Source organism: Aulonocara sp. 'chitande type north' Nkhata Bay, linkage group LG20 (genome assembly GCF_057382095.1).
Source record: "Aulonocara sp. 'chitande type north' Nkhata Bay isolate Kocher_YH1m ecotype deep benthic linkage group LG20, A_spYH_male_GT1.1, whole genome shotgun sequence".
NCBI lineage: Eukaryota > Metazoa > Chordata > Actinopteri > Cichliformes > Cichlidae > Aulonocara > Aulonocara sp. 'chitande type north' Nkhata Bay.
The window spans coordinates 31,586,108-31,601,416 of NC_141363.1; the positions used below are offsets into that span (position 1 = coordinate 31,586,108).

A 15,309-nucleotide genomic window follows, 5' to 3' on the forward strand; every position below is an offset into this window, starting at 1 on the left:
ACAGCAAACCGCTAATCATTAACTCCAACAGGAGATCAGGCTCAGGGCAGTTGGGCCAGCAAGAAAGACAATGATCAGACTTCTAATGAGCATTTCTTTCTGAATATACTGACTTTCAGGTATAAGCTCCAGCTTTATTTTGTCTCAAATTAAAAGGCATTTGTTGTACTACGGTTAAACCGAACGGCACCTCAAAATGCAGTGTAGCTTCCAAGCAGTGAGCATGCATGCTTTAACAATCAATAATAATTTAGTTAGGATCCCTTTGGCAAAACGACTCTAATAGTATTATGTCAGTCCATTTTACAATTTCAAACTCACCATGAAGAAATTGAGAGATTGATGACACTATCAGGACTAGTGTATTGCTAAAGGTGACCTTTTTTCATCTTAGCGGGCAGCACTTTCCCATGAGACGAAGCGATGGCTCAAGATGCAAAGCCTTGATTTAATTTCCTGACGTAATATTCACAGCCACTCAACAGACACTGCGCTGCCAGTGATGGCTCTGAATTACAATCACACCCTCTTCATTTCAGAACACTTTGCTGTGGCTGCTCATCATCTCAAAAAGCTGAATGAATCTTGCAGCGCTGGCTGCATTTCTAACATTAATGACAGATTTTTCAGTTGAGAGAGAGAAGTATATTGAACATGTTGCGCAAGGAGGAAAAGTCTTATTTTGCTGTCATTCTATCCTAAAGATAAGGGTTGACTTCAGCAGCTTATTTTGTTTTTTTTCCTACCCCTAGGTACAACCCGCCCCCCTAGAGACGGAGAGGTCCCAGGGGTGGATTACAATTTCCTGTCTGTGGAGGAGTTCCTAGAACTTGAGGAGAGTGGCACGCTACTGGAAATAGGAACATATGAAGGTGAGGAGGAGGAGGGTGATGATGATGATAATGATCATAACTGGCACTTCATGTGACTCATGATTGCGCAGGTGTCCTCATTCTCCACAGATACAATGAGCGTAGCAGCCATCAGTGTTTCCTACATGTAGGCAGGCTACAAAAGCATGCATTCAGTTGATTCTGATTATACAGTGCATGATGGGAGGAGATGCATCAGGAGACAGCAGGTCACTCCACATCTGGCCCTCTCACTCTGATTAGGACGGTGCTGTGCAGCGCTAAGTCGCATACTAACACAAACCTGTGTGTTTGTGTGCGTTGTTGTGGGCGCGTGCGTGCCTGTTCACAAGGCAGTGTGTTATGCACACAGATTTGTGTGTGCGTGTGCGTGTGCATGGGCTTGGTTGGGAGGGAATGTTACGACATTAATCTGCTTGGCACCGACTCTGCTCTGTGTTGGCACGTTTCTTCCTTTCACGCAGACAATGTCAAATACCTATCCACAGGAGGCTGTGGCCATCCATGCTAGTAGATGAAGATTGGATGATTGATTCTCAGCAAAATCTGTTTGAGATGTTCAAATGTCTCTAAATATAACTATAGAAATAACTTTAGAAAATGCCACTTTTTTAAAATTTGATTTTAGTGGAAGAGTTGAAATGAAGGGAGGGGATATAACCAAATTTAAATGATGGCTTGACCATCTGCCAAATGTTCTTGTCTTCCTTTTAAGTTTAAAGATAGAAGAGTCATACGGGTCACATGCATGAAAATGTAAAGCTATAGAATCCACATGGGTAGCTCAGCTGAGCATAAATTCAGAATTGCAGTTTGTCTCTGGATAGGGCAGGTTACCCTTTTCTCCCTGCTTCCAGTCTTAAGTCAAAGCTCATCAAACTGGCTGCGGGGTGTAACATACTGTATTGATTTATTGAGTTTTGCAAGAAAGACAATGAGTATATTTTTATCAGGCAGGCAAGCAATAATTCACTGCTTCTGGTAATAGCTGGAAGTGGTTCTTGTTTACGGTCAGTTGCTTTTTTTTTTCTTTTACATCTCAGATAGGCTTGTAGGTGGGGGATTTATTTTTATTTTTTTTTGTAACCCATGGACGGAGCTAGTTTAGTTGTTTTTCTTTTCTAATGCAAAGCTGCGCTAACTGGTTCCCCTGGCCAGTTTCAACTGCAGAGTAGTTAATTGATTGAATGTATGGCTATTGAGTTCACACTGGCATTATGCGGTGTACATAACACTATACAGCATATACATTATATACTAACTTGAAGAGTACTTTGAGGACTCAGTTTCCCACAAAACCCAGACCTTGTGATCAGACCAGCGTTATATTGAACAAGCTGTTTCTTTGTTTGTGTTAGATTTTGCTTAATCTTTGACAATCAAACACTAAGTAGCTTGTCACACGATACTAAAAACATACTCAAGGATGTAATATTGATTCCCACTTCCCCAAAACAATTTTTTGGAGCTAAAAAGTGGCTAAAACAAGCTGTGTGCTGAGCTGGTCCACAGTTTTGATCGCTATGCTTTAAAGCCTCAAATCCAAACTAAAATCTTTTAGCTTTCCAACCAGCTTCTTATTTCTGCAATTTCTAGTCACATTGTGATCCAGCTTTATGTCTTTTCCTCCTAGCGTAAGATTAGGAGGTTTCATAGATGCTCTTCCTGCTTATCTTCCTGTCCCCAACTCTTTCATTTTTATCCCCGTCTTCCTTTCTCTGTTTCTCGCTCTCCCTCCTTCTGCGTCTCTCTCAAGCATACTAATGTCCTCCTTGTTGCCTAGGTAACTATTATGGGACCCCCAAGCCGCCAAGGCAGCCCATCATTGGGACAGTGATTCTCAGTGATGCAGGCTCCCATCAGTCCACCCCAACACGCACGAAGTCCTACAATGACATGCAAAACGCCCGCGTAGTGCCTGCTGACGACGACGATGACGACCAGGCCACGGAAATGAACAACAGTTTTACAGGTGAGGGCAACGCTGCCGATCCCAAAGTTTGGAAATCCAGCTTTCCTTGGTTTCCGCATGTGTAGCATTCCCCGCGTGTGCTTTGCTTCTTCTCCACTGGATGTTTGTTTAAGCGTGTCTCGGTAAACATGTATGTGTCCAAGATTAGGAACACAGAAGGAAAGAGATAATGTGTGTATGTTTATTATCCTCTCCTCTGCTGTACGGTGATGGGTGTCTGGCGGTTACATCATGTCTTTGTGATGCTGATTCCTTTTCTGTGAGCCTCCAAACACTGCCATCTGCCTGTGAGGAGGGGTGTAGTGGGGGAAGGTTTAGATTACAAACTGCACTCAGTGTTCAGAAGTTTCTCCTTGCCACCACCTTGCTCTGGTTTCAATAACTACACTATTTTTTTTTTTTTAAAGCTTTCTCACTAAATTGCCCCTAACATTTACTCACATACCAATTCTGAATATTTGTCCCATGGCTGATTGAAATCATGTTTATGCCTGCTGATTCTCAGCATATGTCAAGAGATTAGCTGCTGTTATAAACTAATTCCTAAACAAAAAAACTAAAGAATGAGCCAAAGTTTTTCACGATTTTCTTTCTTCTGAGGGGGTTTATCCTGTTTTGAGTGCAAGACATGGTGTCTTGTTTTTTTGTTTTTTTTAACTTGATCCTGTGAAACTATGCCCTCTCTGTGTCCCCCTGCTAGGCTGCCAGAGTGTTGAATTTGCATTTGATCAACCCTGAAAAGCCCACGGAAGTGGTGGAGGATATTTGGCCAAAACTGGGGAAGGAATGGGAATGGGGGTTGGGATTGACTAGCTTTAGGAGAAAAAGGCCTGTGGGCAGAGAGGTAAAACGGGTGGGGGTCAAAGTGAGTTTGAGAGACAGTTGCTGAGGAAATTAGCATATTCCTGTGACCCTTTTCAATACACTAGAAATGGGCGGGAACCAAGCAGAAGAAGGGAGAAGTGCTAGCACTTTAGTGTGGCTAGAGTTGCCTGATGTGGTCTAAAGAGAATAAAGACTGAGCATGTTTGCTTTTTTTAATCTCTTCCTTTCCTGCATGCATGAAATGTGATTATTATTTTGTTTGTTTTCTGTTGTTGTGCTGTGTTGTTGTTACGTCACCCAGGATCCTTAGTACGTAGTCTCTTTCCCTCTCCTTTGCTGTGCACAGGTAACCCTAACGACCAGGATGAGAGCCGCAGCGGCATTCTCCGGCCGTACCCTGCACGTGACAATGCTCTATCCTGTGTTCTGAACAATGCGGCCACCTCTACTGCAGAAAGCGGGCAGCAAACCCTTGCAGAACCACAGGTCTCTCCAGAAGACCCGCTGGGACCAATGCCTGAAAACTGGGAGATGGCTTATACTGAGAACGGGGAACTTTACTTCATAGAGTATGTATCAGCAGACTCTCGACGCCGCCTGTTTATACATTTTTTTTTTTGGCCATGGCTCACGCTGTAGTCGGTGTTTTCTGCATTTTACCTGCACTATTATCCCTTTTGTTCGTCCAGTTGCTTGTCTTCCCACTTGATTTGGTTTTTAGGCCTTCCCAGCCAACCTGCCCAGCCCCCTGGGTGCTACTGCTTTCCTGTTAATCCCTGCATGTCCCGATCTCAAAAGGAGATCACATCCTGATCACCTGACTACCTCCACCTCTCTGTCCTCTCTGCAGCACGGCAAAGGCACAACACCAGGACATGGCTGTGTATTTTCAGAGCTTGTATGTTCATTTCTGCTATCACTGAATTACAGAATGTTCTTGTTTAACAATTGAGGGAAAAGTCAGGTCGCTTACTGTTTATTTCCTTGCTGTGCCTCTCTGTTCTTTTCATTTGTGTTTGCAGCACACCTTCTGTCCGCTGTAAACTTGCTGACGTGTTTTTCCTAATTCTCATTGATGCATTCGTGTCCCCCTGCTGTGTCAGTCTGACGGCCTGTGTTGAATTATTCGGTTCTCTTGTTTGCTTCCTCTCAGCCACAATACAAAGACCACATCATGGCTGGATCCTCGGTGTAGAGACAGAGCCTCCAGACCGCTGGAAGAGTGTGACGATGATGGTAAGCTTCTATTCCTCATTTATTAAATCAAAGCGTTCATCCACACTCCTGTGTAGTGGTTCAGGAACAGCAGGGGATGCTCGGGGTCTCAGAAGTGAGGCTCCTCTTGTTTATTGTTGTGATGCTGTTGTTAATTTCTGGTGCTGTTTTTAGTACACTCATTTGGTTTTGATTGAAAGATTTGTTAGAAATTGGAATGTGCTACATTTGTCTTGTTGTTAGCTCTACTGTCATCAAAACCTGACATAATTTTCAAATAAACAGAAAAAAACATTTGATTAATTCCAAATGACACTTTGTTTACAGCTCACTCCAAACACAAATTGCATAATTACCCCATCAAGTGGTGAAATCTAGAATGGCACCCCAAGTCTCACTAGATTTCTCAGGGCATTTTGAGATGTTGTTATAGCCCAAGTCAGTCTTTTTCTAAGGGTTTTCCCTTTTTCTTTGTCTTTCTCTGACTGGTCACGTCATTCCTTATTTGCTTTGGATTCCTGCATCTATGATCCACCTTCCATCTGCTATCATCCCTTTTTTTTCCTCTTCATTTTCTCTTCTTTGTTTCATCCTGCTTTGTCCTTGGAGAAGAAGGGATACATACAGAAGACCTGGAGAGTGATCTAGGTAAGGTTTTTGGAGGTTTTATGGAGGATGTTTTGCTATATTAAAATTATATTATTTCAAAGATGCCATTCAAAACTGATCATCTCAAAGAGGAAATTTAATTGGGCATCGGTTTCAAATGCAAGGCCCTGAATTCTGTAAGGAAGATATATTAATTTAGTTTAGAGCAAAGGTAGCTGCAAGGGTTTAAATGAGTTGTTTTTTAAAAAAAAAAAAGCAAAAACAAGCATGCATGATGCTCTAGTGCAGGGGTGTCCAACTCCAGTCCTCAAGAGCTACTGTCCTGCAGCTTTTAGATGCATCCCTGCTCCAGCACAGCTAAATCAAATGGTTGGATTACCTCTTCAGCATGCCATCAAGTTTGGCAACGGCCTGATAACAAGCTATTCATTTGATACAGGTGTGTCGGAACAAGGATGCATCTAAAAGTGCAGGACATTAGCTCTCGAGGACTGGAGTTGGACACCCCTGCTCTAATGCAAAGTTATATTTTCATCTCATGGGTGGCGAGGGATGATGACCATAATATATTCTACTGGATTTTGTGGAAAAAAATATGTTTTTTTTTCTCGAATATCTCACAACATTATCAAGCAGAACTATTAGTAAGAATACATCAGAATGGATGTTCAATCTTTAATCTGCCCGCTCCAAACTACAAAGCCTGTGTAATGTCTGATTTCACCCACGTGAGAATAGTGCAGTGAAGATGGCGTCAGTTCAAGGATAGCAAATAAATCCGTCCAGTGTACCATCATAACTTGCATCTTAGTACATGTCGATTTTTGGCTGTTGGGTTTTATATTTCTTGCTCTTCTATCTAGATATATCTCTATAGGCTTTAGGCTTGTAATGAAATCCCAGTATTTATCCATCACATGCATTACAGTGAAATATACTGTATGCTATTGTTGGACCTGAATTTTTTTCCAAGATTCTTGTTTGTTTTAGGAGATCTGACTCATGTAATCTGCATCGGATGCAATAAAACGTGATATTTTACTGCATGAACAAGAAGAGTTATTAGCCCTAAGTGCACTAGTACCATTTGTAATCCGTTATACTGAGGTTTCACTGGGGACACAGGTACATATATGCACTCAGAGTTTTCTCGCAAGCAGGCAAATTGCTCAGCTGCTGATTCTCATCCCATTTGCAAGTAACACAAACAGCCATGCAATGGAACGCAAGCTCGGTCTTAAACAAGACTCTGAATGTCTGGCTTCGAGCCTTTATTATTCCAGGCTGCTCAGATGCAGACGGTCTGTGATTATTGATTGTGAAATCTAGACTCTTATAAAAGTGTTTACTGGACTTCAGAGAAGCCCACAGGAACACAAGGAGGTAATGTCTTTGTCTGAAATCAAATACAGCGAGATAGGAGATCTGAGATGCCAACATCTTAATGGGAACATGTCAGTTTAATAGGCGCGTGGTCATGAAATGTGGTTAGGTCTGTGTACAATGTGTAGGGGTGTGTTCACAGAGGTAGTGATGTAATGTATGGTAATACTTAGCAAAATAACTGCATCATGCTTTTCAGTTATTTATTAAATGGTCAGACTACATTTGTAGCCACATGTCTTTGCGGTCTTGTTTGAAGCTGTTTGGTGTTATTTTCTCAGTTATTGTGTTTTGGCCATAATGAGGATGTTAAAATTGGTTACAGGCAGCTGGAGAGAGATCCAGCTTATTATTTAATAATACTTTATTACCCATGGATTGAAATCCTTACGATGTAAAGGGAAAAGAGAAGAGTTTGTGCTCCAAGCACAGTTTTACAAAAAGTAATAACCAGGGGTGCACATAAGTGGTCCGCAGCTGCACATTCGCTGTCAAAATAAAAGACGCGCACCAGATAAGAAGTTGCAACGCGCGTTTGCGGATTTTCACAGCATATTCTGCACCACATCTCTGTGCGTTCATCATTTGTTTGAAGCCAGCTCACCTTCTGCAACCACTTTTCCAAGAATGCGCGCTTCTTTTGCTGTTCGGACTCCTTCTGACATTTCTTTGGAGGTGGAGGAACACCAAAGTAACTGCTTAAAGGAGCTTGCTTCTTCGACATCTTTAAGAGTTCGAAACAAATGTCTGTCATCCTCCAGAAAATCTTATGTACGCAAACGCGCGTTGCAACTTCTTATCTGGTGTGTGTCTTTTATTTTGACAGCGAATGTGCACCTGCGACCACTTATGTGCACCCCTGGTAATAAAGCTGAAGTTTTAACATGGACGATGAAAAGTGTTTTTCAGTGGTCAGCAGGACAAAACCAAAACTACAATTTCATCCCCTTTTGGCATGTATGTTAAAATCCATTGTTGGGATAAAGGCAGCATGTCCTTTCTAGTGAAATAGTTTTTCTCCTATAACTGTGGGACTGAAAGACTGTGTTACCCAAACCAAACTATCCCACTGAGCTCTGCTAAAATGTAATTTTTGTCTTCAATGCTGTGTACCTTCTCTATTTCAGAGCTGCCTCCAGGATGGGAGAGGATAGATGACCCAGTGTATGGGGTGTACTATGTAGAGTAAGTGAATCTCCTTATTGGCAGCTTGCAAAGACAAACGGGGTTTCTCCAGATGAAACACCCTTTTACAAATCTCTTCTCTGCTTAAGTGAATCTGAGACTAATCAGTCTCCAAGTTATTATCTTGTTCTCTCTCCCTCTCGCCCTCTGTCTCAGTCATATAAACAGGAAGACTCAATATGAGAACCCGGTGGGGGAGGCGCGGCGTCGAAAAATCCTTGAGCAGCAGCAACAGCCGCAGCCTCCAGAAGGTGAGCGGTATATTCGAGGTTCGTTTCCTGCCCTGGCACGGCACCATTTCTTTCTTTCTTCATGTCTGTCAGTGTCATGTCCTTATAGTTTGTCCACTGCTATCCAGGGCTTTGGCCAGACTTCTTGTCTCTGAATTAATTCGACTTTAACGGGGGGGGGGGCAATATAAATATATATTATTGTTACTGAAATCCAAAGGATTAAAAATGGATTCTCATAAGGACGTTTCACAAAAGTAGAACTGGCCCAAGCCAGGGGTTGTCTTTGATGTTTAGGTTTTAATTTATGTGATTTATAGTCATAAGTGCCATTTTGTATTTGATCATTTATCCTGCATTACCATGAAAAGGCAAGAATGATGTTTGCTTTAGAGATTCAAAAACTTTGAGTTGGCAGTCGAGGGTGAAAAGACTGAAAGAGGTGAGGCAAAGATACATGCATGAGGATAAGGGCTCACGATGATGCACTAACAGTAATAAAATGCATTGAAACGCAGTATATTAGCAGCAAATTAACTGGCCTGCTTGCTATACTAATGCAACAGTATTCTGCCTTTATAGCCATATGCTCTATTCTTATTTCTTAGCTGTGCCAATCCACGAGCAAATTCAATTGGTTCCAGTATCTCTTCTTTTTTTTTCATCTCAGAAGTAAACTTTGTCTATTATTTATTCATTCAAACTCAGATATGATCAACTCAGTTTAAGTCACTGCTGTTCAAGGTACGCAAAAAATTCAATACAGTGGCAGACAGTCTAGTCTAATGGCAACGCAACACAGACACAACTGCTGTGATTTAAAAGCTGCCTGTACGTCCATAAGAACATCGGAGAACAGAAGTGACTCACTCATAAGTAACTCAGCATATTTTTAAAAGTGCCACTGACTGCATGAAAACATTACTCTTCACACGCTCCACAACCCACAAAATGTGATAACTGCATTTCACAGTTTGCATGATGTAAGTCAAAGAATAACAGAGTAACAACATCCATTTCTATTAATTGTTTTCATTTGTTTTAACAGTACTAACACTCAGACTGTGTAAAGTGTTTGTAATATGACGCTTTTGCGACAACGGATATAATTTTGCTGCATAACATTTGCTGAGATCAACAGTATGATATACACGACAAAAAAACACTAGTAGAAGTACAGATAAGTATGAATAGTACTTCCTTTCAGCTCCGTGTTTGTGTGTATTTTGCTGTTAAGTGTTTCTGTGTGCATGTGTGGCATGTAAATACACCTCTGTGTCGCGCGTGTGTGGATTAACGTTTGGATACAAATGTGTCTGTGCAGAGTGGATAGAGGAGCACTCCTCTGCAGCAGCTCCACTGGCAAACTACGCACCAAACCATCTGGAGACCTACAGGGACCCACAGGTCCCACCAGCTCTACCTCCTGTCCCTACAGGAGTCAAACGTAAATCATTATGTTTATAGACTTTATATATTATTACTCTTTGTTTTTTCAAAAGAGTTGTTTCAGCTTGCTTTTTCTTTGTCTGTTTGTGGGTGGCGTTACTCAGGAGGTAATTTTTGGAGTCCATTTGGATCTGGATGTGAATCCAGGAATTTTTGGAAGGATTCTATACAGTTTACAATAGAGCAAAATTGGACTTTGCACACAATCTTCAGAAAAACAAACTGAAAAAATATGATCATAAACCAATCCAGAAAGCTTTCTGGAACTGATTTCGTGTCTTTGTTTAGGGAATTTTTAGCTTTGGCTGAGAAATAGCCTTTTACTACTTTTTTTTTTTTTTTTTCATTATGCGTTCTTAAGAGTCCCAAAACTACATCCTGTACAAAATACTGTGCAGTCCACCTAATAGCCTTAAATGGTACATTTCATAGAACAGTCAGTTTCCGAGAAAACAGCTCCTTTGTCGGGGATTAAGAAATCTTGCCAATTTCCCAACTTCTGTTATTATACAAAGCATTGAAGAAAAATGTGTACCTCGACCATCAATGCATTATTGTGAGATGGGAAGTAGTACTGCAAAAAGGCATACTGTATATTGCAAACAAATACAAACCAAAGAAAATAATAAAGTAAAGAAAGTAGGATTCAAAGGATGCCAGACGAACACAGTGTCCAGTTTTAAAACCCATCAAGTTGGTTTGGGATGAACTGAACAGAGCTGTGAAAGCAAAGCAACCTAATAAATGCAACACTTTTGGGAAAATTCTGCAGTAACATTAGGGGCATATTCATTCAGAATACATGTTGTAAAATGATTTTACACCGAGAAATGATGAAAGCTGCATCGTGTAAATTTCAATACCAACTGGAGAAGTGGGTGTGGTTTGACCAGTAGTGTTGTTTGAGTGAAAACAGGAAAGTCATTTCAAAAACATTCATTTTTGTTTTCATTTCCACTAAAAATTACAACTGTGCCTTTTCTTTCATTTTTATAGTCATCACATATTTAACTGCAGAAATTCATGTGACTTCTGAATCTGAAGGACAAAATTCCCAACATGCCACCTAAAAGTTATTTGTGTTCTGTAATGTATGTTATGCAGATTGATACAAGAGTTTTTTTCTGCCCCACTCTGCAGGGGGGAAACCTTTCTTTACAAGAAACCCAGCAGAGCTGAAAGGAACCTTTATCAACACAAAGCTGAAGAAAAGCTGCCGCGGCTTCGGTTTTACTGTGGTTGGAGGAGACGAGCCAGATGAGTTTCTACAGATCAAAAGTCTAGTGCTGGATGGGCCTGCAGCTTTGGATGGCAAGATGGAGACAGGTGCAGTACATGACCACCATCCACAGAGGGCACTGTTTTCTTTTTAAAAACGTTGTTGTCGTTTTCTGAATGCATCTCTTTATTCTTTGAGTCTAACCGCCACACAGCTGTGATTAATGCCAGATATCACTAACAGTGTAATGTGAATCTGGCCTGGTAGGGGTTTTAACTGTAAACGGCAACATTACCAATATTGTGATCTTTCTTTGTGCAGGTGATGTCATAGTCAGTGTGAATGACACCATTGTGCTGGGCTACACCCATGCTCAGGTTGTGAAGATCTTCCAATCCATCCCAATCGGCTCCATGGTCGATCTGTCTTTATGTCGTGGGTACCCGCTGCCCTTTGACCCTGATGACCCCAACACTAGCCTGGTGACCTCGGTCGCAATATTGAACAAAGAGCCTATCATCGTCAATGGACAGGAAACGTTTGACCCACCTTCCAACCAGGCCGGACCCATTAACGGCTTGCGTGAGCCACGGCCGCACAGCCCGTCAGCCGAGGTGGCGTCTAACGGCTCACACGGCTACACCAGCGATGTGGTCACCTTGGCCTCGTCCATAGCCACCCAGCCCGAGCTCATCACTATCCACATGGAGAAGGGAGACAAAGGTTTTGGCTTCACTATTGCTGACAGCCTGACAGGGGGGGGTCAGCGGGTCAAACAAATAGTGGACTATCCGCGATGCCGTGGCCTAAAGGAGGGAGATATTCTGATGGAGGTCAACAAAAGAAATGTCCAAAATATGAGTCACAACCAGGTGGTGGACCTGCTGAGCAAATGTCCCAGAGGCAGCGAGGTCACTATGCTGGTGCAGAGAGGTATGTATTACATGTCTTATAAATGTATATCAACAGGGGCGGAGAAACAGATGCAGGTAGTCAAGTTTTGACATGAAAGGCTATGAGATCAAATACACAAAAGAATATAGTGCTGAACAGACAACAGCTTGAGCAGTTGGCACACTAAGAGTAATAAGGGGGGGAAAAAAGCAGCAGAGACAAGTGAGGAGGAGAGTGGGTGGCAGAATGAAAATTGGACGGACCAGAGCGGATGAAATGAGAAGAGGTAAAGAGACGATGGGATGAATTAGAATGACTGTGGACGAGCAGATGAGTGTGGGAAGGAGTGGGAGGACGGGTAAGAGCTGAGATGAATGAATGAGAGGGGGGAGGAGCACGTTAGGTCAGGGACTTGTATATCAGAGTGGGCCTTCACTTTTACTACCTGATGTTAGTTATTTGACATGTTGAGCGATTGGTGTGACTTCTCATCTTCTGTTTTGATGTGTTTTATTTCCAAATTACCCTGGAAATTACTTTGGTCCTGAAAGCATCCTGAAAAGTCATTGTTGAACAATTTCGATTCTGGCTTCAGCTATAATGGTTGGTTTTTTTTTAGGGGGGGGGGGGGGTGTTGTGTTGACGTGATTGTGGCCGTTTCATTTCTCAATCTGCTCCCTAGCCAATCTTGTTCCGAGATGTTGCACTTTTGACCTGAAACGACCCGGAGTTAAACGTTTCTCTTGCTGAAATGTCAACAAATCATTTTGCGTGACAGAGTTTAGAGTATTCACGTGGCTACTGAATGACATTCAAGGTCCCTCGTTTGTGTTGAGTCCTTATTGTTGTTAAATTGTCATTCATGTTGGCTGACCCAGATCTGTATTAGTGGCAGGTTGCACCCCACATCAATTATGTCCTCTAATGAGCTGACCTTGTGCACTGCAGCTGGAATAACACCACTGTATTGTGTTAAATGTCAGCATCATTATGGACCAGTGTGGGAGAGAGAATAATATGGATGCAGAGCAGTATTTCCCCCTGACAGAGCAGAGAGGGAGAGGTGCAAAAGGAAGGAGGCCATAGGCAGTCACTGGTGACTGACAGCAACGTAGATCATCTCCATTATGTTTGATATCAACCTGCCATTACTGTTGGATCAGGTGAGTGACCAGGTGATGAAGGACAAAGTACACAACCACAGGCTGCTGCATAATACCTTTTATTAACAGCTGACATCCAGTTCAAGGTCACGGGGTACCTGGAACCTATCCCAGCTGTCATAGGGTGAAAGGTGGGGTACACCCTGAATAGGCTGCCAGTCTAGCGCAGGGCTGCTGTCTGAGAATAACATTGATAACTGTGAGATAAACCTCATAAAAGCCTCTAAACAAAGACTGCCAGTTCAGAGCTTTGATGACAAAAGATGACCTCGAGCAAAATTCAGAGAGAAGGACAAAACTGTTACAATGTGACTTACATCTGCAAGCATGCAGTGTGCGCTGACCAATGCAACATCTTTGAAGTATGTTTAATGCAAATTTCACTAAAGACCATCTTATGATACTATCAGAGTAGCTGTTCAAGTGACTATTGAGCACACATTATATAAATCTGCCTTTGCATGTTTCTTTCAAGTAGTCTTCAGGAATAGTTCTCTAGGCTTCTTGAAGGACACTCAAAGCTCTTCTTAGGAAGTTAGTTGGCTGCCTTTTGTTCCATCAAGATGATCCCACAATCTTTAAATAATGAGGTCTGGGTTCTGAGGAGGCCAATCCATGACTGATAGTGTTCCATTATCAGTTTTTTCTTCTACCCAGATATGCTTTTCCTGCATTAGCAGTGTGTTTGGGATCATTATCATGTTTGAAACTTAAGCCGTTGCCATTTAGATAGATAGCACTGATCTGATGATACTTTCCTGCATCCATAGTTCCATAGATTCTGACACCACTGTCTGAAATCCAGTCCCTAACCATGGTTCGATCTGCCTTATGTTTTACAGATGGCTATAAAGGCTACACATGGTCACACATGGCTTCTGACCTTCCATTACTGACAATGATTTGAACCAAAGTGGGGAAAAAAACCTGCCATTAATACCTGTTGCCACTGATTTTTCAGTCCAGATAGTTGTAGTTTGGCACTTCTCAGCCAGTTTCCCTTCCTAAAGAAGTCAAGCTTCTTGACAGCCCGAGGCCATTTTTGATGAGTAAACAGTAGATGGATCAAGTGAGGGGCCGAAAAATCCAGCAAAGATGATGAGTCACATCTTTGCTGAATTTTTTTCCCTGTTTTTTAGAGACATACTTGATTGTGTTCATCTGCTGTAGATAGGTGTTTGTTTGTTTTTTCAAATTGTATTTAATTTTTTTTAAAGACATGTGCCAAGCTTTGCATTAATATCTCTTTGGGAATAACTCAATTTCTTGTGCAAAAAATCAGACCTGTTAACTTCAGGATTGTTTGTTGATTTTAGATACAAAATTGGTAACAAATGATGTGTTTTTGCAAAAAGGTTAACGCGCCTAAAGACACAATTTAACATTGGTTCTTTGCTAAGTTGTTTGACACGAATACTGGTTTATCCCAGTATCCTCAATTAGGTGCCTTTTTATATTTTAATAGTTCATAGGTCAGTATTAAGTGGCTTACCCAAAAAAAAGGAAATTCCTCAGAAAATGGTCAGGTACAAGGATGGGAAATCCTGGAGAGCTATTGCTCAAGACCACTTTAAAAATTAGAAAGTCTGATACATTTGGAAGCAAAATGAAAAAAATAAAAATGAGAGATGACTTTTGCACAGAACTGTATGTAAAAACACCTGCCTCAAACAAGTACCAGTCCTGGTTCTGCCCTCCATGCCAAGCTGGACAAGAGTATAGCAGGAGTCTTTCCTTAGTACTAGCATGAGAGATGCCCAAGTTGATATCGTACAGTATTGTCAGGTATAGCTTGCACGTGTTTAAGAGTGTAAAAAGCCACCTTTAGTTGATCAAAAGAAAATTAACTTTGAAGGCATTTATCAAAAAGCTGTCCGTTCGATAACTAGATCACGTTAACTGTCGATTAGGTGATTTTAAAATGCCATTATGGTAAATTATGAGTAGGTGTACGTGACAGATTAACCAATAAATATGAAAAATAGTTTATGGTTGTAACTGTTGTTCTGATCGAGATTTGTGTTCTGTTTTCTAAGACTTATGCTGTGACCTTTCAAGGATCGCTAGTAGCTAGCACATAATTGTTCCCAAACAACAGTTATAGGAGGTAAAAAGAGTGAGATAAGAGGAAAAGCAGAGGATGAGAAATATGAGAACTGGGGATCATGTTTTGAGAAACTGGAGGTGGAGGATTAGAGGAGAGAGTGTGAGATTTGCTGAACAGCACTGAAAGTTCAGCAAGGGGAGCATATATGAGGGGATTGGTTTTTGAGATGGAGAGGAGGAGGAGGAG

The 15,309-nt window shown here is 41.6% G+C and overlaps 1 protein-coding gene across 14 annotated transcripts in view; it reads left to right on the forward strand.

Moving 5' to 3' along the window:
• The window catches only part of LOC147305967 (membrane-associated guanylate kinase, WW and PDZ domain-containing protein 1-like), a 103,636-nt gene that overhangs the window by 65,811 nt on the left and 22,516 nt on the right, over positions 1–15,309 (forward strand). For 5 of the 14 annotated variants that reach the window (XM_086277679.1, XM_086277672.1, XM_086277668.1 and 2 more), the window contains 10 exons: positions 753–872; positions 2,656–2,844; positions 3,971–4,238; positions 4,823–4,903; positions 5,483–5,532; positions 8,004–8,061; positions 8,218–8,330; positions 9,616–9,738; positions 10,881–11,066; positions 11,281–11,892. In XM_086277679.1, coding sequence (XP_086133805.1) covers positions 753–872; positions 2,656–2,844; positions 3,971–4,238; positions 4,823–4,903; positions 5,483–5,532; positions 8,004–8,061; positions 8,218–8,330; positions 9,616–9,738; positions 10,881–11,066; positions 11,281–11,892 — 1,800 coding nt within the window. Of the gene's footprint in view, positions 1–752; positions 873–2,655; positions 2,845–3,970; positions 4,239–4,519; positions 4,568–4,822; positions 4,906–5,482; positions 5,533–8,003; positions 8,062–8,217; positions 8,331–9,615; positions 9,739–10,880; positions 11,067–11,280; positions 11,893–15,309 lie in introns of all 14 variants that reach the window. The other 9 variants (XM_086277680.1, XM_086277681.1, XM_086277682.1 and 6 more) reach the window with 9 other exon arrangements.